Consider the following 27,783-nt stretch of genomic DNA (forward strand, 5'->3'; position numbering starts at 1 on the left):
AGGAGGAAGAGGACAAGACTCAACCCCGCCAGGAGATGAAGACAGACGTGACGGCGCTGGTCGACGGTGGCGAGACTGCCACCACGCCTCCCGCTTCACCACGGGGGACCGCAGAGAACCCGACTCCAGATCCTTCTTTGGCGGAACGGCTGGAGATAACGGAGGGAAGCGAGGTTCTACTGCAGGGAGAACGGACCGAGGGCCGAGGTTCCGACCCTAGTGGTTCGGACACAAGAGGTTCGGACCCTAGCGGTTCGGACCCCAGAGCTTCCGACCACAGCTGTTCTGACGCCGGCGGACAACAGAACGCGGCGGAGGGGTCAGAGTTCACGGATCACGGAGAAGACGTCAGGACATCGTTGGACCTGGAGAGCACCGGACCCTTTGAGCTGGAGGAGAGCAGTGAGGAGAGGGGGGATACCGGTGGGTCGTCATCAGAACGCCTGCTGGAGTCTCCGTCCACTGAGGAGACGCTGGGGACAGATGCCACGGGTCCCAGTGCCCCCCCCTCCACTTCTGACTCAGGTAGGAGGACAAACGTTGACGGGTTCTAGCGCTTGTGTAGCCGCAGAGCCTATTCTATTTTACGTATGTAAATCAGCTTCTGGTTTTTCAGGTTTTTACGTTCTGGTTTTTATGGAAACGACTTTGTGAGGTTGATTATGTAAGCTTTGACTTTTTGCGAGGAAACCCCACCTGGTTGTAACTAAAAAGTTTTCCTTTATTTGACGCCCGTCACTTTGCTCTCGCAAACTCGATACACACATAAACACACCCTGACACGCCAGCATACACACCGCTCTAACAGTACGTCACGTGCTGTTTGCTCACCCTTTTTCTCTCTAACACACACACACACACACACAGGCACACACACACACACACACACACACACACACACACACAAGCACATGCTCTCACCTCGATGGTGTTGTAACTTAGCAACAAGGGACATCATCAGAGGCCCGGAAACAATGGAGTCACGGACACCTCCCAATGTTTTTGTTAGGACCATGACGTAAAGGAATGATGGAACTGAATATGAGAATCAAGTCTGCTATCTTGATTTACAAACAATAACCCAAATAAAGTATATCAGATAACTGTTCAGTTCTGAATTCAGAACTGAACAGTTGTATCAGTCAATAGGGCTTGTTCATTGCAATGTGACCACACCATGACCCGTCCATTCTAGGTGCTTTGGAATGTTAGCTATTGTGCCAGTAGTAGAGTTTTTTTATTACTTCAATTTTATTTGTGGAATGGGATTAATCATTATTGGGAGAAACATTTTCGTGTTTGAAACTGCCCCACAGTTCTCATGCGATACATGGTAGAGAAACTTTTTCATTAGCCTAGGTGACACTGTATTTACATTCAGTATTTACGTTGATTGACGTTGACTCCCATGATGCATTCTGATGTTCAAGCCCCATTCAGTCACGTTCAAGAAAATTGCAGCATTGTTTTGAGGTTTGTGGAGTTAAGTGTTTGTTTGAAGCTACTGTCGGTGCTGTAGGTAGACACCAGAGTCGCTGGTATCAGCATTGTTTTTATAAATTCTAACAAATAATACTAATACTAACAAATGAAACAATACTGCAGTATTGAAGTAATAACACTGCAGTAACAATACTGAAATATTAAAGTAACCATACTGCAGCGAGAATGCATACATTTCTTAGTAGGGCTGTCCCAGTGGAAACAGCAAGAATGAGGAAGAAGTTGCCTCATTCTACCTCTGCAGCTGTCATGCTGTCTTTAATGGGTTGCTTGTTTGTGTGTGTGTGTGTGTGTTCTTCATTCCTCCAGAATCTGCGGAGTGTGAGGAGGAGGAAAACTGTCCAGAGTCTAAACAAGAAGACAGTCAGACGCATCAGGCTGACGTTTCCACGGTAATGACCTCTCCCTCCCCTGTCCTTCTACACCCTACTTAGTGCAGCGGCAACCGCCGGGCTTCAGTTAATCACCTCTGGTCTGTCACTATCGGCTGGCCCCGCCCCCTTTACCATACCATGTGACCGCTGTCTCATTGTTTGCTGGGAGGGCAATGTTTGATCAAGTTAAAAACAGTTAGGAACATTATCTGATATGCATACAAAGAGTCTGGATATAGCGGTGGCAGTTTAGCTGATTCAAAGTTCAGCTGAGTTTTATGGTGACTATTTTCAGGTAACTAATCACAGTATGAAAATTTAACCTGGTTTTATTAAACCATTTTAATTGTACCTGGTTTACTCATGGTGTACCTATTTTAAAATGTTTAGTTGGTTTAAATAGATAACTGGTCTCAATAATGACTGGTTTAGATTAATTTACACCAGTTTAGTCTATGGTTTTAATCACAGTACAGCGGGTTAAACAGTTGAAATGTTTTTTTCAAAGTTTCCTGGAATGGTCCTAGTTTTGGTGGATAATATCAGGATTATCTGATATAATCACAGTTTAACTATTGGATCAAGCTAAACTGGTTTAGTCATAGATTAGGCGGATCAAGTGTCGTAGGTTCAGATGCAGTTTGGGATCAGACACCACCAGAGGGAGCTGCAGTTCCCGTCCTGTCCGCAAATAAGTGTGTGTGTGTGTGTGTGTGTGTGTGTGTGTGTGTGTGTGTGTGTGTGTGTGTGTCAGCGCTTGTTTGAGATACAGATGTTATTGGGAGAGGGATGGCTTGAGTGGTTCTGGTCATAGTTTGGCTGTCTTCCTGGACCACAGGTCATGTGATCACAGTTCCATCCTAATGATGTGGAAAGTTGAGTAATGCATGCTGGGAAGTTAATGGGCCTCTTCCTGTTGGACCAACACAGTCTCTCCCACAGTCTCTCTCTCTCTCTCTCTCTCTCTCTCTGGGTGTGTAGGTGTTTCTTGGATAAAGGGTTAAGGGGGCGGGTCAGACTGTGTGGTTGTGTCTGAAGTGGGCGGAGTCTTGTTGAGGAACCCCCGGGTTACTGACTGAGCATTGGCTGTCGGATCCCAGTGGGCGTGGTCTCTGTCCTCAGGGGCGGCGCCCTGACGGGCCAGATGCAACACATTAGTGGCTCTGTGGGAGCTTTGGAAGCTGGATCGGGAGAAGCGGAGGACTTGTGTGCTCTGTGATGGGACTAAGGTTTGAGTAAAGCTGCCCTCCGTGTTGGATTAACATTAACCGTCCCATGTTGGATTAACATTACCGTCCCATGTTGGATTAACGCTGCGGTATTCTTCATCGTCGTTCGTGGGTTCTGGAGGCGTCGGGGCGGGGGTCCGGGCGATCATGTACGAGCGCTACAAGCGACAGTACAGCCTGCGAGCCCGGGGAGAGAGACCCCTGGACGTGGTCCTCATCAAGGTACCTCAGTCCCTCTCGGGGGGGGGGGGGGGGGGGTCCGATGCAGACCACCCCCCCTTCAGAGCGACGGTCTTCATCACTCCCGGCCCATCGCGTCTGACTATGTTGTTGTTTGTTTCAGGGGAGTTTTCGTAAAGTTTTGATTGAAAACTAGGACGAGGCTTGATTCTGCTTGTGTTCTCTGAACTCTGACTAACTGACTGTTTGTTTGGAAAACTTTTTTCGGAAAGTTTTGATTCAAATAAGGTTGAGGGTCCTTCCGCTGATCCGTTACCTGTTACCAAGGGCAACAGAGGAGATGAGATGGACCAGGTTGCTCCTCAGGGTGGTGCTGTAGGGGGGAGGGAGGTGGGGGTGAGGCTCAGCGTGTTTAGGAGGTCCGGGCTATCCTGTACTCTTGGTGACGATGTGATCGCTCACCGTTTCCCACTAGACAACAAACAGACGGCCGGACAGACAGACAGACAGACAGACAATGGCTTGGTAATCTGAGTGAATGGCTCCTTTGTTCCTCACGGTTAAGAGAAGTTGATCCACTTCACTGATGCGGTTCTTGTATTCTTCTGATTGATTGTGGAACATTTCCATTTGAGTCATCGTGGAATAATAATGGTACTGGTATAGTATTACCCGCTAGATTGATTTGATGTTTTGAGTTTTATGACGGCAACTGCTGTGGCATAAGAAATGCGTGAGGGAGGATCTTTGAATAAGCGTCTATTTATTGAGATAAATTACATTATTATTGACATGTTATTATAATTAACACACACCCACACACTCATCACTGTTTGCAGCCACCTTTAACAATGCACTTTATGTTCACAGTGTCACAGCGTTGAACAGAGATTGAACAGAACAGAGATGACGAAACCTGAGAGATGTGTTCAGGGAGAAGGAGAGAAGGAGTGAGAGCCAGAGGGGGGGAGAGACTGAAAGAGAGGGGGAGAGAGAAAGCGTGAGAAAATGTATTTGAGAGAGGGGAATAAGAGAGACTGAGAGGGAGAGAGTGAGAGTGAGAGAGGCGTATAGAGTGTGGGAGAAAAAGATAGGGACAGAGTGTGTATGAGATAGAGAGAGAGAGATCGAGATGCAGTGTTTGGAGAAGAGAGAGAGCGGATTGGAGGGGGAGCGTTCCTGAAGCGTTTCCCGCCCTGCTCCGATGGAAACAGGCAGCAAGCCAACAGGCTCTCTCCCAGCAGACATCCTGCAAGACCTCATAAGGCTACACAACCACACACACACACACACACACACACACACAGTCACATGAATACATACACACACACACACACACACACACACACACACACACATACACACACACATACCACCATGCACATGCACATGCACGCACACACACACACACACACACACACACAAACTCACATACACACAAACTCACACACACACACACACACACACACACACACATACCAACATGAGCATGCACATACACACATAAACACATACCAACACACATACACACACATCTGCTCTGACATCTATACATATCTATTTGGTGTGTGTGTGTGTGTGTGTGTGTGTCTGTGTGTCTGTGTGTTTGTGTGTGTGTGTGAGATCTCCTAAAAGAGGCTGCTATGAAAAAATGGGTCTCGCCTTCTTTGGATATGTTGTTTTTATGGAATGGCATGCAAACATAAAGTCAGTTCCCGTCAAATCAGCTGATATTTGGAAAAAGGGAGGGGCTACCAGTTTCACCAGCCAATCACCATCAGCAACTCCTAAAATGATTTTGATTTGAGCAATGCATGAAGGTCCATCCCAAGAGGAACGTTCAGTCATCCATAACGGACCGAGCAAACATGTCCCAACCGTGTCTCAGACAAGAGCCATCATGTTGCCATTCCCCCCGTCCCCTTTAAGTCTCCAGCCTCCCTCCTTCCTCCTTGAGAAGGGTATGATCTCATGGCTGTTGTTGTATATTTCAGGTCCATGTGTAGACGGCTTCACTTCCCTCCATTCCAAACCCAACCCCAATTTCTTTTTTCAAATGCCTAACACACACAGTGTGTGTGTATATATATAGAGAGAAAGAAAAACAGAAGATGGCCTATATACATGGGTTACAGGATGGGTTACCTCTGTCATTGCAGAGGTCCTCCTGCACGTATTTATCATGTATTAGTACTCCATGCAGTGAGGATTACTTACAGTGTATTTCCTGCATTAGTGCTTAAGAAAGCAGAAGCTATTGTATAAGTCCTCCTGCATGTATTCATCATGTATTAGTACTTACACAGTGGTAGTATTAGTACTGAACATAGTGGTAGGAGTACTGAACACACTGGTAGTATTAATACTGAACGCAGTGGTAGTATTAGTACTGACACAGTGGTAGTATTAGTACTGAACTCAGTGGTAGTATTGGTACTGAACCCAATGGTAGTATTAGTACTGACACAGTGGTCGTATCATTACTGAACCCAATGCTAGAAGTACTGAACACGGGAGTCTCAATACTCAACAGAAGTCATAGCAGATCATAGCACCTACTTATTTTGTCAACTCTCTGCTCTCTCCATGCCTCATGCTGTAAAGCAGAACTTGTCATTGTATTTTGGTTGGTTCTTGTTAGCGCCTGCATGGTTTGTTCCACTTCCTCTCAACGCATGCGCTGGAGGAGGAAGTCGAATGTTTGCGTCGAAATGACCCCACATCCTGCTCAGTATGATAGGGTGCAACCTGTCATGGCAAGAAGTCGTTCATAGACAGACAGACAGAGAGACAGGCAGACAGACAGACAGACAGACAGACAGGCAAGCAGGTGGACTGACAGTCGACAAGGCAGACAGACGGACTGACAGACAGACAGACGGACAGGCAGGCAGACAGACAGACAGGGGGCGTTTCCTTCAGCAGGAGGCTGACCATCTTCCTGTTTTCTCCGTAGATCCAGCGAGACGTCGAGACGACCTGTCAGCCCGTCCACAGCTCCTCCTGTCCCGGGACCCTGAGCCAGCCCGTTGCCGGTAAGACACACCTGTCCTCCACCCTTCACCTTACCCTCCACCTGACCCTCCACCAGCTGTTCAACGCTCCAGTTGGCCCAGTTCACTTCCTCGCTGCACAGGAAGCTGTGGTCTGTCAATGCTGCATCTTGTGGTCTTGCTTTACTACCCAAGGCTAGGAGCGTTATAACCTGTGCTCTGGATGGATGGATGTAATCTTTGATCTGGGTTGATGTGGATGTACAGTGGACAAGCTCCCCGCTCTGTGTGCATCATGTACACATGTATGTATGTATGCATGCATGCATGAAAGACAGTCTGTCATGTTTATTGTTCCGTGCATTTTCTTGTGGGGGCTCTCGGGGTCAAACACCTTCTTGATCCAGTGGATGTACAGTGTTTCTTTTGGCTGGTTGATGTGTCTGAGGGTCATTAAGTCTGCAGTCGGGTTTGAGGGTTGTTCTCAGTCTCAGTCAGTCTCAGTCCGCTTCAGTTACTTTAACGTTGCAGAGCTTTCTCTGAAAGAGGAAGGAGTAGCAGACATCACGGCGGCACCGCTGAGCGGCTCACTTCACATTTGATGATTACGAGGAAATACTGAAGAGAAACATACAGAGACATACAGCAGAGTGTGAGATTGTCTTCTTAAGACGCTCTCGCTCGGTCTCTCCTTCTCTCGCTCTCTTTTCCTTCTTTAAATTAAGAGAGAGATCCTATAAAGGAGAGAGCGACAGAGAGAGAGAGAGAGAGAGCGACTGACTGAATGACTGACGACTGACAGTTTCCTGATTGCGGCTGGTCAGGTGTGAGCCGACACAAACACACACTCTTCCCGGATCTCACATGGGAGGTCGCTTCAGCTGAGCAATAGCTTCCTGTTTTGTTTTCAAAGATGTGATTATATTCTACCGGCCGTTTGGGTGTAGAATATAATCTGGTTCCTATGTCTCTGTTATGTAAGGGTTCTGCTGGTCCACTCTGTGGGTTCTCACCCTGTGGCTCGAGAGCCAAACCGGGCCAGAGCCGCTCTTACTTAAGGTCCCCAACCTAAATATTGTGTTGAGGGCTCAATGAAGACTGGGGTCCCGGGCCCCCATGTCTGGATTTGAGGGCCAGGCTTGTGTTTCCACGATGACACCAGTATCAGTATACAGTATACATACAGAATGACTGCAGGGAGGCTACAGCCTGGTTGTGTTGTGTAGAGAATGCTAACAAGCGTGTAATATCATGTGATTTGTCACATCATGTGTATTGGTAGGGGACACTCTTAACAGCATTGCTGCGGTGTGACTGATTGTAAGATTATTGTATTTTTTATTTTCATTTTTATGAACTTTTTATGCCTTTATGGACAGTTAAAAGAGAGAGGGAATGTCATGTAGTGTCGGAATCTAACAACGGTCCCTATGAGGTGTATTTCCTATGTGATTCCGAGCTATCACACTTACTACATTTTTGTGTGTTTGCTGTGTTACTATTAATTCATGTCTAACTCTTAACTAACACAAGTTCATGTCCAATCACAATATGTTCCTCGTTACTGATGTGGTTGTCTCTGTGTCTCAGGCTCCTCCCCCTCTCCCAGAAGCAGAAGTGCGGGGGCGTGCAGTGACTCGGTCAGCGACACCGACAGTTCTCCCGGAGTCGAGACAGGAAATGACAACATCTTCAGAAAGGTAAGCCAAGGTCAACAGGTGTAAACAAACACCCAATCCGGCGGAGACGTCTTCCATCAGTCGTTTGATGGAAACCTGGAGCACAGCCGAATCCTGTTTGTCCAGGGAACGACAGGCGTGTGTGTGTGTGTGTGTGTGTGTGTGTGTGTGTGTGTGTGTGTGTGTGTGTGTGTGTGTGTGTCTGACATGCTCGACAAAGCCGCCTTGTCAGGACCAGAGTTACAGTTAACAAGGTGACACATCTCTGGCGTCAGGCTGAGGGAATTCTCTGTTAGCTCAACACACACATGCGCACACACGTACACACACACACACACACACACACACACACATACACGTACACAAAAACCCACACAGACTCACACACCCACAGACACACATGGACCGGCAAACGCAAGCTGTTCGGGAAGTCTTACATAAACATCTGTTTAGTTTTATCTTGTGACGTGTTGTGCATCACTTTAGTGAGGCGCTACATAAACATCTTTTAACACAAAACGTTTTAATGTGGGCTTATTAATTGACTTTAATTGACACATCACATCACATGTTGAATCTCTCTCTGTCTCTCTCTCTCTCTCTCTCTTCTCTCTCTCTCTCTCTCTCTCTCTCTCTCTCTCTCTCTCTCTCTCTCTCTCTCTCTCTCTCTCTCTCTCTCTCTCTCTCTCTCTCTCTCTCTCCATATTGTGTGTGTGTGGCCTGCAGCTGTTTTGCATGGTCCTTTCCTGTAAAATCACACCTCCAAATTACCTTCCCACGACTGTGTGTGTGTGTGTGTGGGTGTGGGTGTGTGTGTGTGTGTGTGTTCCCATGAGACTAAATGGGTAAATGCAGTATTTGTTCATTGTTTTACCCAGGTGTCATATTGTTGTGCCTGGTTGCATACAACCACTCACGCACACAAAAGTTCACACACATTTCCATTCAAAATACCCATAGATTGTGTTCGGTCAAAGTAAGCTATTTTCCATTCAGAAAACCGCAGATATATCACACAATTGATGCCCATATACACATAACCCTTACAACATATTTTCTGGGAATATTCAGGGAATAATTAATTGTGAATAGGTAGAAATGATTCCAAACATTTACAACAAATCCCATTATTATTATCTCTAACAGTGAAGTAGGAAAGGTTTCTTATAAGTTACCGCCTACGTAACCCAGCTTCATCTCGCAGTGTCTGTTCCTCATCTGAAATTTTTTTCATCTGAAACTTTATTCCAGTTTATATGTGGTTTCAGTGAAACCAGTGATGTGATCCCACAGGGTCTGTCAGTGGCTCTGTATTTACAGGGCTGTGGAAGGACACTTTATTATCCTAGACCACCACAAGAAATGCATGATAATATGTTGCTATTACTTTATGGAAAATGATGATGCCTCATGAATGCTCTCTGTCTTCCCTTCCCTTTATCGCTCATTTTCTTCAACTCTATCTCTCTCTCCCCATTTATCTCTCTTATCTCGCTCCCTCTCCAACCATCTCTTCTTTATCTCTCTATATCTTTATTTCTTTCTCCCCCTCTCCCCTCTGTCTATCTTTCCATCTCTTTCCTTCTCTCTCCCAATCTCTCTTCCCCATCCCTCTCTCCCTCCCTGTCTCCCCATCTCTCGCTCCCCCTTCACATCTCTCTCTATTCCCTCCCTCTCTTTTCCTATCCCATCTCTCTTCCCCCAATCTCTATCTCCCATCCTCCCCATCTCTCTCTCCCCTCCCCATCTCTCTCTATTCCCTCCATCTTTCCTCCCCCCAATCTCTCTCCCACCCACCCCATCTCTCTCCCCCTCTCTCCCCCTCCCCACCTCTCTCCCCCCTGCAGGGTGAGGAGGTGCTGACGGGAGGCGACAGCACCAGTGAGGTCTCCCTGTCGTCGGGCGACGACCCGTCCAGCAGCCCGGACAGCCGCCAGGAGCCCGAGGCCCCTGGAGACAGCCGCTGGGGCCCCCAGGAGCCGGGCCCCGCGGGACCCCCCGGGGAGGCGGACGACGAGGCCAAGGACCGGGTGACGGAGGTGCTGCTGCGGCCAGGGAGACGCTCGCTGTCCCCGCCCCGCCGACACAGCTGGGGGCCCGGGAGGAACGCCGCGGGGCCCGAGAGCAGCTGCGGGGCCGACGGAGACATGAACCACAGGAGGTACCGCGTGTGTGTGTGTGTGTGTGTGTGGGTCTGAATTGGTGTGTGTCTGAACTTCTTTGTGAATGTGTCCATATACCAGCGTGTGTGTGTGTCTTCAACGGTGTGTCTTTCTAGTCTTTTTTTTTTCCTAACGTGTGTGTGTGTGTGTGCGTGCGTGCGTGCGTGCGTGTGTGCGTGCGTGCGTGCGTGTGTGTGTACAGCTACAGCTTGGAGGGCCTCAGCGGAGAGGGTGGGGGGCCGGGCGGGCCCTCAGCGCGGGGGCCCGGCACTCCGCCCACCAGGAACTGGCAGGAGGGGGAGGAGGGAGGGGCCCGTGTCTCCCTCCGCAAGGAGCAGGGAGGCCACCGGAGAGGAGCAGAGGAGCAGGTCGGTGGCTCTGCGCCTCCTCTTCATCATAATCCAAACTGTCATCAGTTCTCTCTCTCCTCTTCGTTTATTCATCCTTCATGACCTGAATCTGAACTCCCTGTAAAGTGGCTTTCAATAACAATACCAATGAATGGTCAGTTACTTATTTGAAATAAATAATATAAATTAAAAAAAGTAACAGAGTTGTAAGTAACTGGTCCTAACTAGCTGAGTCTTAACTAACTGAGTCAGCTCCCAACTAACTCAGTCCCTTACTAACTGAGGCTTAACTAACTGAGTCCTTACTAACTCAGTCCTAACTAACTGAGTCTTAACTAACTGTGTCTTAACTAACTGAGTCTTAACAAACTGGTTTCTTACCAACTAAATCCTATCTAACTGGGATTAACTGACTGGATCCTAACTAACCAGGTCCTAACTGACTCAATTCTTACTAACTGACTCCTAACTGACTGGGTCCCAACTAACTGGTTCTTGTCCCCCCAGAAGTCTAAGAGGTTCCGGCCACTGAGACACAGCTGTCCCCCCATGAGCCTCCCCCTCACCAAGTCCGTGTCCATGATGGCCCTGAGCCAGAGAGACATTGACGGTACGCAGACCAGCACACGGTGGAGCGGGGGGTGGAGGGGTGGAGGGAGGGGTGGATGACAGACATTAGTGGGTGGGTGGATGACAGACATTAGTGGATGGGTGGATGACAGATATTAGTGGATGGGTGGATGGATGGGTGGATGACAGACATTAGTGGATGGGTGGATGACAGACATTAGTGGTCTGGGTTTGTGGGTGAAAGGGCTAGGGGACGATTTGGATTGGGCAGTGAATTAATATTTAAAAGCTTATATGATGGATGAGTCGGAGGATGGACGGATGAATAGACTAATATATTGTTCTGGGTAAGTGGCTGAAATGATGGATTCATTGTTTGCGTTGGACTTATATATGGTCAGATGGATGAATAGTTGGGTAAATGGATGGATGAACGATGGTTGGGTTGGGTTGAGTCGGTAGGTTTGGTTAGGTTGTTCTCTGGGTAGTTACACTATAAAATGTGATATCTCTCTAATGTCCTTCATCGTCTTGCTTTCCCTGCTCCCTTAACATATCTCTGTCTCTCGTCTGACAATCCTTGCTTGCGTTTCTTTTCTCTCTCTCTCTCTCTCTCTCTCTCTCTCTCTCTCTCTCTCCGTTTATCTTACACCTGCGCAGTACGCCTGCGTGAAAAGAGGCGCATATCTTTCTCTTTCAACCTCTCCCCTATCCTCAACAAGTCTAAGCCTCACTTGTTGTACGGGGAGACCTCCTCTAGTGACGATGAGGATAACCTGGGTAAGTATGCTAGCTTTAGCGCCCCCCAGTAGGAGCTAGTGTTAGCGGCGGTAGCACCTTGTGCCAGCAATGGAATCTCTTTTGACCCCTGCTGGTATTGGACGACCAACTACCGAGCAGTTTTGCTTCCGAAGACACATTTCTTACAGGATGTAAACATTATTTGTAATTCCAATGTTTGAGAAAGAGATGAATACAGTAAAAGTCAGGACGAGAAACAACCTCTACCCCTCTCTATTATACTTCTACTAACCCGCGTTCCTTTGTCAAACTGTAATTTCTACGTTTGCCAAATGCCATGACAATTAGCTGCACAGCCAATAGTGTTGTGTTTACTCTCTCTCCTACTGTCCTTACCTGTCTCCTCCAGTTTCTTTACCTCTCCTACTGTCTCCTTACCTCTCTCCTACTGTCTCCCACTATTTCTTTACCTCTCTCCTACTGCCTACTAAACTCTCTCCTTCTGTGTCCAGGTATGAGGCCATTTTCGAGTGCGTCATGCTCACTGGCCTACAGGTACGTCTTGCACCTTACAGGTTAAACATATTTGCCTTTATCGTGTACACAACTGTTACATAACCCGGCTGGGTAACCCCTGTGTGTGTCTCAGTATCTCCGAGGAGGACACGGGCTCTCTACGGAGCGACAGCGAGGGCCGGAGCGGGACCAGGGTGGGCCGGACCTTCAGCTACCTGAAGAACAAGATGACCAGGAAGAGCAGGGTGAGCTCATACCGCTGACCGCTGCTAGCTCAGACAGCCGTTAGCTGCTGCTAGCTCAGACAGCCGTTAGCTGCTGCTAGCTCAGACAGCCGTTAGCTGCTGCTAGCTCAGACAGCCGTTAGCTGCTGCTGCTAGCTCAGACAACCGTTAGCTGCTGCTGCTAGCTCAGACAACCGTTAGCTGCTGCTAGCTCAGACAACCGTTAGCTGATGCTAGCTTAGAAAACTGCAGGGCTCTCAAGTTTTGAACTGAGTTCAGAGTGAGGTTTTGCAGGGTTGCCAACTTTTGGTTTTTGGCCGGAGTGAGGCTCTGTAGAATCTTATAATGCTTACATTATAAGTCCGCTGTGGAATTGTTGAATTGTACGAAGTGTGGCGTGTGAGTGTGTGAATGGGTTGAATTGCGTGTGTCTCATGCCGAATGCGTGAGACTTGAGAGCCCTGCAACTGCTTACTGCTATTAGATTGTGCAACTGCTAATTGCTTGTTTCCCGTGTTAGGACAAAGAGAAGAAGACACTGGGCGGTCATGTGTTCAGTCCGTCGTCCTCCCCGCAGGCGACACTCTGCGTCATCTGTAGCAAAGCCCTCAGCGCCAAAGACTTCTTCACCTGTTCACGTAAGACCATCATGTCCACCTCGCGTCTCCTAACAGCTGCAGCGCCACACACAGGAAACTGTTGATTAGAAATCTGCTGAAATGTGTGTGATAGCCTATCGATATTGGTGGCAGGTATGAAAATGGATGATCATTAACTTGTTGTTTCATGTTTGAGAAAATACAATGCAGGTGATGGCATTGGTTGAATGATGATGATATTGCCTCTCTGTGTAGTTATGTAGTTGTGAGTAGGTTTGTGTTCCATTGGGTTGGAACAAGAACTTTGCATCACATCAACAGATGTTTTGCAGCTGTGTAGCATGAGAACACTGAGCTGCATGTTCCTAACGACCAGGAGAAGTAGGAGGTTCAATAAAGAGAACAATCGCTCCAGGAACAACAATTAGAGCTCATTATCTCGGCTTATTGGCTTGCTAGTCACTAATAAACTGCATAGCATGTAGCATAACCGGGTAACATTAAAACAATGTTGGCACACCCTTGTTGCTGCTCTTGCTGTGCCTGGCTACCCTTAGCGTAAATATACATTACATTCAGTCGTTAAAATTATTTATATGAGTGATGCAGTGATACATTTACCTTCACTTTATGTAGTTTATGTAGTATTACCTAAAACCATGGAAAGGAAATGCAGGGTAATATATTGGTATTACCTTTCAGTATGTGATGATGCCTTATGAATACTCTCTCTCTCTCTCTCTCTCTCTCTCCAGAATGTAATGCTTCTGTCCATAAAGGCTGCTCGGAGAGTCTGCCTCCTTGTCTCCATGTCAAGATAAAGGTATGATCAGTTACCTAAACCTGTACAACTACACCCGTCCAACTACAACTGTACAACTACACCCGTACAACAACACTTGTATAACTACACCTGTACAACTACACATCTACAATTATATCTGTCCAACTTCAACTGTATAGCTACACCAGAATTACCACACCTAAAAAACTAGACCTGTACATCTACACCTATAACTACGCCTGTATACCTACACCTGTTTAACTACACCTTAGTTACTACATAAGTACAACTACACTTGTATCTGTATATGATGTGATTATGTAATAGCCTGGTGCTACCAGACCATCGTACTTCATTTCATTTGTACAGAAGGTCTGGAACTGCTGTAATTGATTGATTGATTGATTTACTTTAATATCCCCAAGGGGGCAATTTAGTATACAACAGCAGTTGGCACAATAAACACACCAGATGCAACACATAGGTAGCAATAAATAGATAGAAATACATCGTATATTAAAACATAACGATACAAGAAATAGAAATACCAGGATACATCATAAAAATTATTACCTGCAAGTCACATCAAATCATCAGCTACAGCTGGTTCAAATATTTAACAGCTAGCGGGACAAATGATCTCAAGTATCTATTTGACCTGGCCTTCCTAGTAAAAGACATCCTCCTTCCTGAGGGTAACAATCTAAACTCCTTGTTCAGAGGATGATCAGGATCTGCCAGTATGACCTTTGCCCTCTGAACACACCTGACTTGATAGATCAGACCTAGATCATCAAGGTCAGTGCCAATGATCTTTCGGCATTGTTTAATGATACTGCTTAGCCTGTTTTTGTTAGCAAGACTGAGGTTACCAAACCAGCAGATCATAGAAAAAGTAAATACAGACTTGACAAAGGATGAATAAAACATTCTCATGAGGGACCTCTCTACCTGGAAAGTCCTCAACTTTCTCAAATAAAACAGTCTTTGATTGGCCTTCTTACAGATTCTGTCCGTATTGGGCTCAAATGTCAGCCTTTCGTCCAAAATAGTCCCAAGATACTTATACTGGCTGACGGTCTCGACTGGGGACCCTTTTATAGTCAATAGTGGCATGGTAGGACGGTTTCTACGGAAATCAAACCGCATATTTTTTGTTTTACTACCATTTAGTTGCAAAAATGACTCCTCACACCAGTCAGCAAACTTATCCAAAACAGGGCCATGGTCCATCTCATGGTCCTGCAGGAGACTAAGGATCACTGAATCATCAGCATATTTTATGATAAATGATGACTCATAAGTACTGCGACAGCAGTTTGTATACAGGATGAATAATAAGGGCGACAAGACACACCCCTGAGGCGAACCAGTTGAGCACGTCAGTGCTGTGGACAGGGTGTTATTAACACGAACTCTCTGCGGTCTCCTGGTCAGCCACCCCACCAACCATCCTATGGTACCAGCATCAATGTCTGGGATTTCAGAGAGCCTGGAAGCGAGGATGTGAGTAATGATGTGTAATTGGCAAACGTTCACTCACTTGGAGGCGGGTGTCTGTTGAAGTTTAAAACTATTGGATCTGCCCAGTGCCACTCTGGATCTGCCATAACCAATCGCAATAGCGTTTGGTCGTGACGTATGTCATGTGCCGGGACCGGCCGAAAACTACGTTGCGCGCATGCGCAGGCTGTGTACACAAACAAAACAAGATGAAGCGTGAAGATGTCTGTCAACGATAGCTGCAGGTTTTGTTCATCTAATTTTAGAGTTCAAGGAACAATTACAAATTCTACATTAATATTCGATAGTAAGGACAGAGATAATGTTTGCAGTCAACTGTCGAGGCTGGGTCTTGTCATTGACAATATGTCGCTACTTCGACGTCATCGTTCTCAGCCACTTCCTCTGTTCGCTGATTGGTCACACAGAAATTTGTTCGGGCAAAATCCCACTAACAAGCCCCAGCCCCAGACTGACTACTGAAGGGAAAATGAAATTTGGGCGGAAGTAGGTGGGCGGGCGGAGCCAGGCTAATTATGTAATGTCTCTCTCTCTCTCTCTCTCTCTCTCTCTCTCTCTCTCTCTCTCTCGCTCTCTCTCTCTGTCTCTCTCTGTCTCTCTGTCTCTCTGTCTGTAGAGCAACAGCAACAGTAAACAGCAGAAGCAACAGTTGGCCTTTCCAGATTCTGCTTCTTTCCCTGTGGTCACACTGAGGAACAGAGGTCAGTCTCCTCATCAGCGCTTCTCAACCTCGGGGCTCGACATGCAGATAGGGTCGCAGGAGATGAATGACATTAAAAAATAATTTGATCTAAATACATATATCTGTCCACCTGTCCATGCAGCACCCGGGATGAGGGATCGACCATGGTCAGCCATCTTGTCCCCGGATGAGCACCTGGGTCCGTTGTCACGACGACCCACCAGCATCATGCCTTTCCATGGCAACCACCTTTCAAAGAGCCTGTCCATCAGCAACATTGCTGGGTGTGTGTTTTGTGTGTGTCTGTCGGCATGTGTGTGTCTATCTCATTTTCTTTTTGTTGTAGATCTTCACGTTTATGTCTGCTGGTTGCTTTAAAAATGCTATCAAATTATCCTGACTTGTTATGTGTTCTGTATGTGTTGGTTGTGTCTCTTGTTTGTGTTGTGTTATGTTGTGTGCCTGTTCGGTTGTTGTTTCATTTCATTGTGTATTTGTTGTGTTGTGTGTTGGTTGTGTTTGGTTTACTTTGTGTGTTGTGTGTTACATTGTGTGTGTATATTTATGTGTTGTGGAACATTGTTGGTGTGTGTTGTGATAAACAATGTGTGTTGTGTTACATTGTATTTGTCGTGTTGTGCAGCCCGGTGTTTGACGACATGTCGGGCCCCATCAAGAGCCTGCGGTACCTCTCCCAGTCCACGGACTCCCTGAGCAGAACCAAGCAGGTCACAGAGTCCCTGGAGTCCCTCATAGACGAAGGTCAGCACACACACACACACACATGCACACACACACGCACGCACACACACGCACACACACATGCACGCACGCACACACACACACACACACACACACACACACACACACACACACACATACACACACACACACACATACATACACATACACACACATACATACACACACACACACACACACACATATACACACACACACACACACACGTGCACACACACACACACACACACACAAACACACACACACAAACACACGCACACATACACATACACATACCCACACACCCACGCACCGGTGTGTGTGTGTACAGTGTGTAAAGTGTGTGTTTCTGACCTCTGTGCTCCAGGGACAGAGATGGAGGACCGGCAGCTGATGGGGGACCTGGAGGGGGAGGTGAAGGAGCTGGAGGCCGACTCCTGGACCTTCACCGTGGACCAGAGCCTCCTGGACACCCTGACCAAGAACCAGACCAAGAGGCAGGACGTCATCTATGGTAACACACACTCACACACACACGCACACATACTGTATACACAAAGACACACACACACATACTGTTTCTAGACACACACACAAACACATGCACACATAGTATAAACAAATGCGTACTTGCATGCATACACACACACACCCATGCTCGCACGCACCAACACACATACACACAAACACACATACACACACGCACACAATGTATACACACACACACACTATCAGAATTTTCATGCAGACACAGACACACACACCCCCCTACCCCCCCACCATCCACCCCCCCCATGCTGATAAGCTCCGCCCCCCCCCTGCAGAGCTGATGCAGACGGAGATGCACCACGTGCGCACGCTGCGCATCATGTCGGAGGTGTACGGTAAAGGCCTGCTGCGGGACGCCCACCTGGAGCAGGCGGCCGTGGACAGGATGTTCCCCGGCCTGGACGACCTGCTGGAGATACACACCCTCTTCCTCACCCTGCTGCTGGAGAGGAGGCAGCGCAACGGGGGCCCCGACGCCTGCGAGGGCGGGGCCGTGGTGCACCGGGTGGGAGACCTCCTGCTGGGACAGGTAGGAGCCGTCTATCTCTCTCTTTCTCTCTCCATTTCTCTCTCTCTCTCGCTCTCTCTTTCTCTCTCTCTCTCTCTCTCTCTCCCTCTCTCTCTCTCCCCCCTCCCTGGTCGACACACACATACTGTATATACATACACAAAAACACACACACGCACACATACCCACACACATGCAGTGAGAGAGAGAGAGAGGATGTGTTTTTAGTTTTATCCCTTTTTGTATGTGAAAGTACATCAGTGAAGGTGTTTGGGTCTAGAGTTAATGGTATTTGTATCTTCTTAGCTTATCAAGAAGACAATATATCTGTACTTTGATAAAATACAGCAAAAGATGACACATGACGACATGACTCCTCTGAAAACACCCAATCATGATATTCCAGTGGTTAGGGCGTTTGACTCTGAGCCGAAAGGTTCTGGGTTCAAAACCCCACGCCAGCCGTCTGGCTGTAGATATCCTGGTGTGTGTTCTGACGTCGGGCCCTGCTGCAGTTCTCAGGCACCAGCGGGGAGGAGATGAAGAGGGTCTACGGACACTTCTGTGGGAGTCACAACGAGGCGGTGAACTTCTACAAAGACCTCCTGAACAAAGACAAGCACTTCCAGGTGTCTGTGAAGGTGAGAGCTGCTCCATGTACTACACACATGTACCAGTAGCTGCTCCCAGTACTACTCATCATGTACCAGTAACTGCTCCCAGTACTAATCATCATCTACCAGTAGCTGCTCCCAGTACTACTCATCATGTACCAGTATGGTTCCCAGTATAGTATTTATAAGGTGAGACCTGCTCCCAGTACTAATCATCATGTATCAGTAGCTGCTCCCAGTATAGTATTTATAAGGTGAGTCAGTACTACTCATCATGTACCAGTAAAGTACCCAGTATAGTATTTATAAGGTGAGTCAGTACTCATCATCATGTATCAGTATGGTTCCCAGTATAGTATTTATAAGGTGAGTCAGTACTCATCATCATGTATCAGTATGGTTCCCAGTATAGTATTTATAAGGTGAGGTTTGCTCTCTTCTCTCCACTTCATTCTATCCACTCTTTCTTCTTTCTCTTTCTCTTCTTTCACATCTCTCTCTTCCCCCATCTTGCTTCTCTTCTTCCTCTTCCCTCTTCTCTTGCTTATCTGTCTTCCCTCGTCTTCATCTTCTTCATCTTCAGAAAAAGATGAGCAGCAGTGTGGTGCGACGGCTGGGTATCCCAGAATGCATTCTGCTAGTGACCCAGAGGATCACCAAGTACCCCGTGCTGATTCAGAGGATCCTGCAGTACACTGACGGTTAGCTCGCTATTAGCTACTTGTAAGCACTGTGTTAGCTTTGTGTAGGCACCGCTAGCTTCATGTCAATCTGATCATGTTAATGGTATTAGTGTGTGTTTGCGCTAAAATGCATATTGGCTTTACATTCATTCTCACAGCATCTAGTTTTATGAATGGTTTGCTGTTGTAGCTTTTCCATCGAGGCATAGATAAGCATCATAGCATAGCATCATACCAAAGAAGTTAGCATAGCTTATGTTTTGAAGAAGTTGTTGAACAGTGAAACCGGTCAACAAAGTGTAACCTTGTGTGTGTGGTCTTGATACGTTTATAACAAGTGTGGACACGCTTGTCCTGGCCTTCACAAGTGCATTCTGGGTGTTTTCTACCCTGGTTAACAACCCAATAAGAACATCCCAAACACACTAAACACGCGTTTAATCCTTTAAACCTGAAGGATGGCAAGGAGTCTCCATTCAGACCTTTCTTTTTCCATGCGGGAGTAGCAGCCCACAACTACTGTACAACAATATACACTCATGCAACACTGTCCATAGCAGAGATACATGACGTGTACAGTAGATGAGCTTCATAACAACTGCTAAGTTAGAAGAAAGGTGAGGTCAAATCAGAAGTACAGGATAGTTCAACTTTAGACTATTAGAATAAATAAAAAAGATAAAATAATAAAAAAATAAAAAAAATAAAAATATCCTTGGATACACACACTCTTTAGTACAAATAAAATGTAAAAGTAGAATGTGAATGTAAACATTATGGACGTTATTGAGGGGAAGTTGTGCAGCCTTCAGAGAGAAGGAGAGTGTTCACGTTGTATTGCACAACCGGAAGCCTGGACTGAGAGGATTAATGCAAACCAGATTCCCCATACTTCATCTGTTCGACCTCCAGATCAGAGGGGGAGTTAGGACCAGATCCCCTCCCCCCCCGAGCGCTCTCTGCAGGTGTAACAAGCTGCCCTCCTGCTGAGTGTGTCTTGCTAATCTGTCTCTAGAGCCTGTTTATAGCTGGAGCAGGAGACTACTAACAGCCTGCGGCTAATCTCACAGGCTGCAGAAACACACATGCACGCACGCATGCATGTGCACACACACACACACACACACACACACACACACACACACACCTATATACACACACACACATACACAAAAACAGGCACACACATATATACACAATCACATACACATAAACATACACACACAGACATATACCCACACAGTGCACAGTTCAAAGATAATCTATACAGTAATATTCACAAGCCGCTCCTAGACTACTTATAATTTGCTGCCATCTTCAGGTTAAAACCTCTCTGAGCTGATATAACGTAAGCTGTGGTGGGAGAATGTAGTAAACACCCCTGATTGCTGTCATCCACATAAATCTACACTGGAGAAACTCAGACGCCTTGGGTGACTTCCGAAGAACCAGCAATAAAAACTTTTCAACTTTTTTCTTTTGTCTTTTAGAGATTAGATATGATTCGATATAGCGTTGTGCCATGTGTTGTCACCTGTAGAGGGCGACAAACACAAACATTGTCTCGTGTTTTGTAACCAAAAGGGGGCGACAAACACTAGATAAATAGATAAGATATAAAGCCATATATATTATGACATATATTTAGTTGTGTGCTTCCTTTGAGACCATTTTCCAGGGAGCGAAGATGATCGTAGCTTCACGGACGACCCCGGGGTACCCGACGGCTCTACGGGTGCAGTCCCCCCCGCTGACCACCAGATGACACCTCCGCGTTCTCGTTGCAGAGTCCGAGGAGGAGCACGGGGAGCTGAGCCAGGCCCTGACCATGGTGAAGGAGGTGCTGGCGGCCGTGGACACGCGGGTGAACGAGAAGGAGAAGCGGCGGCGGCTGGAGGACGTGCACGCCCGCATGGAGAGCAAGTCCATCACCAGGATGAGGAGTGGGCAGATGTTCGCCCGCGAGGACCTGCTTCGGGGCAGGAGGCTCGTTCGGGAAGGAGCGCTGCAGCTCAAGAACAACCAGGGCAGGATGAAGGGTGAGGAGGAGCAGGAGGAGGAGGAGGAGTAGAAAGAGGAGGAGAGCTAGGAGGAGGAAGAGTAGAAAGAGGAGGAGAAGGAGGAGGAGGAGGAGTAGGAGGAAGAGGTAGAGGACCAGGAGGAAGTGGGCTGGGAGGAGGCGGAGAAGGGCTAGGAGGAGGAGGAGGAGGGCTAGGAGGAAGAGGGCTGGGAGAAGGAGGAGGGGGAGGAGTCACTCTCACACTGGACCCTACACACGCACATGCAACAAACACACACACACACGCACACACACAAATGCACAGACGCACACACATACACTAGACGTCACGAGGATATGGGTGGGTTAGCAGTCACCAGGGTAAGAGGTTTTCTCCTGTTGCTAACTTCTCTCTCTCTTCTCTCCCCAGATGTCATTGCACTCCTTCTCTCTGATGTTTTTGTCTTCCTCCAAGAAAAAGATCAGAAATATGCCTTCGCCTCGCTGGTATGGACTTGTTGTTTAACCCTGTCTTCCTTATCTCTGTTCTCTGTGTCTCTGTTCTCGCTCTCTAACACACGGATATAGATAATCACAGTGGTCATCTCTATATATCAGGACATTTAATGAATAGTAGAAATAAAGCCCTTTGAATTGAATTGATAGACTTCCAGCTGAATATAATGTAGGACAACATTATCCACAATCGAATCATCCAATTAACTCTCTTTTTGTTCCTTTCTGCCTGTCTCTCCTCCCTTTCTGTCTCATCTGTTTCTCTCTGTCCACTTTGACATCTTCTTTTTCCCATTCACTTTTTTTTGTTGCCTTCCTTTCATCCTCCTCCTTCCTCTCCTCTCATTTCCTCTCCTCCTTCCCCATTCTCCTCTTCTTAACCTCTCTCACTATCCACCCCCCTCTATCTTGCTCTTCCCTCTCTCCCTCCCCTCTCCCTCGCCCTCGCCCTCCCCTCTCCCTCCCCTCTCCCTCCTCTTTCCTCTCCCCCTCTCCCTCCCCCTTCCCTCCTCCTCTCCCCCTCTCCCTCCCTCTCTCCCTCCCCTCCCTCTCTCCCTCCCCTCCTCCTCCTCTCCCTCCCTCCCTCGCCCTCTCCCTCCCTCCAGGACCAGCGCTCCACGGTGCTCTCGCTCCACAACCTGATCGTGCGGGAGGTGGCCAACGAGGAGGGGGGCATCTTCCTGATCAGCGCCGGCGCCGACCGCCCGGAGATGCTGGAGGTGGTGGCCGCATCGAAGGAGGAGCGCAACGTCTGGATGCAGCTCATCCAGGACGCCATGAACGCTGTGTGAGTAGCGCTAACGATGGAGCTAACGCTACGTGTAAGAGGCTTGGCGGGCCGTTAGCGCGGTGCAGGTGGAGCGGGTGTTCAGTCGGTTTGTAGGCATCCATCGAGGAGAAGGTTGGACGGCTGTTGGTTCAGGTTGGATGAAGATTGCTTGGTTTTTGTTAGCTTAGCACAGTTTAGTTTCAAGTCAGTGTTTGCTGTAAAAGTAGAAAATGTATTTTCTATTGTCTTTTCTAAAAGAGGAGTAGATTGAATGAGGCTGGAATTTTTCTTTAAGCTTGATGATGATGGTTGGATGATGTTGGATTTATAATCCAGAGTGTTGGATGATTAATGTGATGTTGGATGATGACTGGATTATGTTAGATGATGTTTGGTGATCTTTGCTTTTGATTTTGTTAAGAGGTTGGATGACGTTGATAGATGTGGTTGGAGGGTGTTGGATGATGATTGGATGGTTGTTAATTGATGGTTGGATGATGGAGATGGATGTGGTTAGAGGGGGTTGATTGATGATTGGATGGTTGTTAATTGATGGTTGGATGATGGAGATGGATGTGGTTAGAGGGGGTTGATTAATGATTGGATGGTTGTTAATCGATGGTTGGATGATGATGTTCTGTGTTCTACAGAGACAGAGAGGATGATGAAGGCATTCCCAGTGAGACAGAGGAGGACAAACGACTGATGGAGAACAAGTTCAAGGAGATGAGAGGTGAGCTTCTCAAACTGTCTGTCTGCCTGCCTGTCTGTCTGGCTGTCTGTGGGGACCTAGAAATAAAGCAAAAATGGTATTTGCTTGGGTAAAGCACTGGAGTTTATTCAACTTATTTATTTTCCCTGAAGAGAAAGACACTCACAATATGTATGTTTCTCTCTCATCTATTTGTCTCTATTTTCTCTCTCCCCCTCTCTCTCTCTCTCTCTCTCTCTCTCTCTCTCTCTCTCTCTCTCTCTCTCTGTGTCTCTCTCTCTCTCTCTCTCTTCGTGTCTCTCTCTCTCTCTCTCTCTCTCTCTCTCTCTCTTCGTCTCTCTCTCTGTCTCTCTCCCTCTCTCTCTTCGTCTCTCTCTCTCTTCGTGTCTCTCTCTCTCTCTCTCCCTCTCTCTCTCTTCGTCTCTCTCTCTCTTCATCGCTCTCTCTCTCTCTCTCTCTCTCTCTCTCTCTCTCTCTCTCTCTCTCTCTCTCTCTCTCTTTCTCCCACTCTCTCTGTATGTCTCTCGTCCAGAGGCCCTGCGTCTGAGGGACGTGCAGATCGTGACCCTGCTGGAGCAGAGGTGCAGCTCTTCAGGGAGATGTGTGAGTGCGGCGGGGCCCCGGGGTCCGGGGACGCCACCCTTTTCCGGGCCTCCGGTGGCCTGCAGCCCCTCTGTGGAGAGCCCATCATAAAGGACGCCCTGAGACAAGGTGAGAGAGAGAGAGAGAGAGAGAGAGAGAGCGAGAGAGAGAGAGAGAGAGAGAGAGAGAGAGAGAGAGAGAGAGAGAGAGAGGAGGATAAAATAAATAGGAGAGGAGGAGGATGGCAAAGCGGATGACAATAAGGCACTGATCAACAATCCATCTGGTCGTCAACAACATAAACAGCATAATCCATATGTTGAGGCTCCTCCAGCTGCCTCTAGCTTCCTGTTTTCACCTTAGTCGTGTTCCCCTAACGGACTTAAGGTTAGTTAAGTCATTGATTGCCTAGACACCATGACAACCACAGCATGTAGATGGGGTGTCAGAGCTGGACAGATAGACCATAGGTCGGCCTGTTTCTTGGGGATTGATCGATTGATTCTTTGAAAGACCCTTGTACCCAGATGTGTTCCGTGTTTCAATAATACTGGCGGCTTGTTTTGATGTAGCGTCAAGAGTGGTCATATCACAGGGAAAAGTGCAAAAACAAAAGTTTACCTGATTTATTATATTGAATAATAGATGATAAACACTATTTGACGTAGAAGTAATAATAATACAAAAAGCTAAAGCTTTAACACCTTCTATTGAGCAAATGTTATCTCTAAGTTCAGTGATGATCTGTGGTGATGTCTGTCCGTGGCGGGTTCTGTTGGCTCCTACAGGTCTTTAGTGCTGACTGCTCTGTTTCATAGCAGGTCTCTGGACCCTGACACTAACACAGTTACCCAGCATAATTAACTTACTGTCTCCCTGGACTTGTGTGGGTTTGCTTGTGTGTGTTGGTGTGTTTTTGTACGTGTGTGTGCGTGTGTGTGATTGTGTGTGGGTGTGTGTATCTGTGCGTGCGTGTGTGCATGCGTGCGTGCGTGCGTGCGTGCGTGCGTGTGTGTGCTTGCTTGCTTGCTTGTGTGTGTGTGTGTGTGTGTGTGTGTGTGTGTGTGTGTGTGTGTGTGTGTGTGCATGCTTGCTTGTGTGCATTCATGCGTGTGCGTGCATGTGCGGTGTGTGTGTGTGTGTGTGTGTGTGTGACAGTGGAGACACTGCAGACCTGGTGAACACCACGCTGGGAGGCCTGGCGCCGGCCGTCCTGGGGGGAGGGGCCGGGAGTTTACCCCGCAGAGCGGAGACCTTCTCCGGCTTCGACAGCCGCAAGAGTAAGACCCTCACGACCATGTCCGTCATAACCACAACCATACTCATAATCATAACCATAATCATAAACATTACAGACATTTAGGACATAGTCATGCTTAACATGTTCATTCCAAAACATATTCATTATACCCATTATATATATTAACATGACAAACGTTTCAGGGCATATTCATGAATATAGAACATATTCACTAACTCATTCAAAAACATTTTCTAGTCTTTTCTAGTCAAAAGTATAAAATGATAGTGAATGAAGTTTATATTTTAAATTTAAAAACACAAAAACATGTCCATGAACTCGAACTCATGAATTCGAAAACATCATTCATAACATTGTTCGAAAAATCTCATTCATTGTTCTCGTTCCTTTCATTCATTCAAATTATTATTGATTAACATATTAACACATTCTTTCAAAAACCTGATCATAAACCGTTCAAACACATATTTCTAAACTCATTAAAAAATATATTCATGAACACATTCATAAAATATATTCAGAGACTCATTGAAACACATGATAATTCTACACTCATTCTAAAACTCTCTCTCTCTCTCTCGCTCTCTCTCGCTCTCTCTCTCTCCCTCTCTCTCTCTCTCTCCATCAGATGCAGCCCGTGTGCAGTGCCAGTCATTAGCGGTGGACCTGCGCAGGACCGGCTCGGACACGGTGCTGAAGAAGGTACACATGTTGTTCATCAGGCCGTCATTCTGGGAGTGGTTGTGCTGCTTTTGTCCTGCAACAAAAACAAATACTTCTAGCATGATGGACCTTCCTCTCTCTTCATCTTCCCCTCTCTCCACCCCTCTCAATCTCTTGCCCTCTCTCTCTCTCCCCTCATCCCTCTATATCCTCCCCCCCCTCTCTCTCTCTCCTCTCTCTCTCTCTTTCTCTCTCTATCTCTCTCTCCCTTTCTCTCTTCCCCTCTCCCTCGTCCCTCTCTTTCCCACACCAATCTCACTCTCTCGCTCTCTCTCTCCCTCCTTCCCTCTCTCCTTCTCTCTCCCTCGGCCCCTCTCTCTCCACCACCACTCTCTCCCTCTCCCTTTCTCTCTCTATCTCTCTCTCCCGCTCTCCCTCATCCCTCTCACTCTTTCTTCCCCCACCACTCTCTCTCCATCCCCCCCTCTCATTAGCTCCCTGTTTCACCCGACCAGGGCTTGTTGCTAATGACAACCCTCAGTTGTCAAACAATAGAACACGAAATGGATGATCATTAACAGTTGGATATCTGCACTGCATTAGTGCTGCTCCTTCATTGTGTGTGTGTGTGTGTGTGTGTGTGTGTGTGTGTGTGTGTGTGTGTGTGTGTGTGTGCGTGTTGTGTGTGTCTGTGTGTGTGTGTGTGTGTGTGTGTGTGTGTGTGTGTGTGTGTCTTTTGCAGGGTGGGAATGCAAATCTGCTCAAACTGAGAAAGAATAGTGAGGTATGTGCTCCTGTTCCAGAGCAACTCGTAGTTTTCACAACTCACAGAATATGTTTTTTTATTAGATATCATATCTCACTGAGGTGTGATGTATAAAAAAAACTTTAACATGCAGTAGTACGTGCCCGTACGTGTGTATGGCTGTGTATGTTAGATTGTAGATGCGTGGCGGATCTGACCGTAGCTTAGATCCTGATCTGGAGTCATGTTTAACATGGGTGCTGGGTGGGTCCTCACAGCAGGTGCTCCACAGTGTGTACCAGCTGCACACCTGCTCAGCACGCTGCAGGTGAGACCCAGCGCTCTACACCTGCAGTACAAACGAGACTGCTCACACACTCAATGTATGGTCCAGTGTGTGTCTGCCTGTCTGCTTGTCTGTACGTCCATCTGTCTGTCTGTCAATCTGTCTGCTTGTTTATCTGTATCCTTGTCTGTCTGCCTGCCTACCTGTCCCCCTGTATGTCTCTGCCTGTCTGTCTTACCTGTCTGTCCGTCTTCCGGCCTGCCCGTCTTCCTGCCTGTCTGTTCGTATCCCCGTTCGCCTCCCTTTCTGTCTGTCTCTCTACCTGTGTGTCTCCCTCCCTTTCTGTCTGTCTCTCTACCTGCGTGTCTGTCTCCCTTTCTGTCGGTCTCTCTGTCTACCTCTGTGTCTGTCGCTTGCATCCCTGTCTGCTACCTACCTACCTGTCTGTCTCCCTGAGGGCACACCTGTCTAACCCCCCCTGGTGCCCCTGTGCCCCCCCCCCCCCCCCCCCCCCCAGGCCGTGGTGGTGCAGCAGGACAGCCTCCTAGAGGACCAGAGGCAGACGCTGGGCGAGCGCTCTTCCTCCTTCTCCTTCGCCTCCTCGCGGCCCTCCTCGCGGCCCAGCTCGCTCATCGAGCAGGAGAAGCAGCGCAGCGTGGAGAGGAGGCGGCAGGAGCTGGCGTCGCTGCACAAGGAGCAGGCGGCCCACGTGGAGGAGAGGAGGCACCGGGAGAAGGAGTGGGACGTCCGCGAGCAGCAGCTCACCGACAGGGAGGTCGTTCTGCGAGTCCAGGTACCCACCACCACCACCGAGTGTAGCTAGGGTTAGCGTGTAGCGCGTTGCTACTGTTGGTTATGTAGTGAGACAGGTGTACTGATGCGAGTCCAGGTACCCATCCACTTGTTGTGTGTAGCTAGGGTTAGCATGTAGCCCCTGTTGTTAATGTCGTGTTAGCATGTAGCTAGGGTTAGCATGTAGCTGCTGTTGTTAATGTCGTGTTAGCATGTAGCTAGGGTTAGCATGTAGCTGCTGTTGTTAATGTCG

The 27,783-nt window shown here is 47.6% G+C and overlaps 1 protein-coding gene across 3 annotated transcripts in view; it reads left to right on the forward strand.

Annotated features, from left to right (window-relative positions):
* The window catches only part of LOC311356308 (uncharacterized protein), a 41,143-nt gene extending 13,798 nt beyond the window's left edge, over nucleotides 1–27,345 (forward strand). Inside the window, exons 8-35 of one of the 3 annotated variants that reach the window (XM_084476076.1) lie at nucleotides 1–525; nucleotides 1,813–1,895; nucleotides 6,243–6,321; nucleotides 7,870–7,979; nucleotides 9,806–10,119; nucleotides 10,323–10,488; nucleotides 10,978–11,080; nucleotides 12,294–12,336; nucleotides 12,431–12,542; nucleotides 13,042–13,159; nucleotides 13,876–13,943; nucleotides 16,045–16,129; nucleotides 16,253–16,394; nucleotides 16,754–16,872; nucleotides 17,219–17,365; nucleotides 17,676–17,929; nucleotides 18,424–18,549; nucleotides 19,106–19,223; nucleotides 20,993–21,244; nucleotides 21,635–21,711; nucleotides 22,326–22,507; nucleotides 23,140–23,222; nucleotides 23,734–23,912; nucleotides 24,942–25,063; nucleotides 25,673–25,746; nucleotides 26,450–26,491; nucleotides 26,734–26,780; nucleotides 27,256–27,345. The exon at nucleotides 1–525 is cut by the window's left edge and continues 1,516 nt beyond it. In XM_084476076.1, coding sequence (XP_084332202.1) covers nucleotides 1–525; nucleotides 1,813–1,895; nucleotides 6,243–6,321; nucleotides 7,870–7,979; nucleotides 9,806–10,119; nucleotides 10,323–10,488; nucleotides 10,978–11,080; nucleotides 12,294–12,336; nucleotides 12,431–12,542; nucleotides 13,042–13,159; nucleotides 13,876–13,943; nucleotides 16,045–16,129; nucleotides 16,253–16,394; nucleotides 16,754–16,872; nucleotides 17,219–17,365; nucleotides 17,676–17,929; nucleotides 18,424–18,549; nucleotides 19,106–19,223; nucleotides 20,993–21,244; nucleotides 21,635–21,711; nucleotides 22,326–22,507; nucleotides 23,140–23,222; nucleotides 23,734–23,894 — 3,467 coding nt within the window. In that variant the 3' untranslated portion in view covers nucleotides 23,895–23,912; nucleotides 24,942–25,063; nucleotides 25,673–25,746; ... (1 more) ...; nucleotides 26,734–26,780; nucleotides 27,256–27,345. Of the gene's footprint in view, nucleotides 526–1,812; nucleotides 1,896–6,242; nucleotides 6,322–7,869; nucleotides 7,980–9,805; nucleotides 10,120–10,322; nucleotides 10,489–10,977; nucleotides 11,081–12,293; nucleotides 12,337–12,430; nucleotides 12,543–13,041; nucleotides 13,160–13,875; nucleotides 13,944–16,044; nucleotides 16,130–16,252; nucleotides 16,395–16,753; nucleotides 16,873–17,218; nucleotides 17,366–17,675; nucleotides 17,930–18,423; nucleotides 18,550–19,105; nucleotides 19,224–20,992; nucleotides 21,245–21,634; nucleotides 21,712–22,325; nucleotides 22,508–23,139; nucleotides 23,223–23,733; nucleotides 23,913–24,941; nucleotides 25,064–25,672; nucleotides 25,747–26,449; nucleotides 26,492–26,730; nucleotides 26,781–27,255 lie in introns of all 3 variants that reach the window. The other 2 variants (XM_084476075.1, XM_084476077.1) reach the window with 2 other exon arrangements.
* Nucleotides 27,346–27,783: the final 438 nt, after the last annotated feature.

Source organism: Micromesistius poutassou (assembly GCF_964030765.1).
Source record: "Micromesistius poutassou genome assembly, chromosome: 12".
Taxonomy (NCBI): Eukaryota; Metazoa; Chordata; class Actinopteri; order Gadiformes; family Gadidae; genus Micromesistius; species Micromesistius poutassou.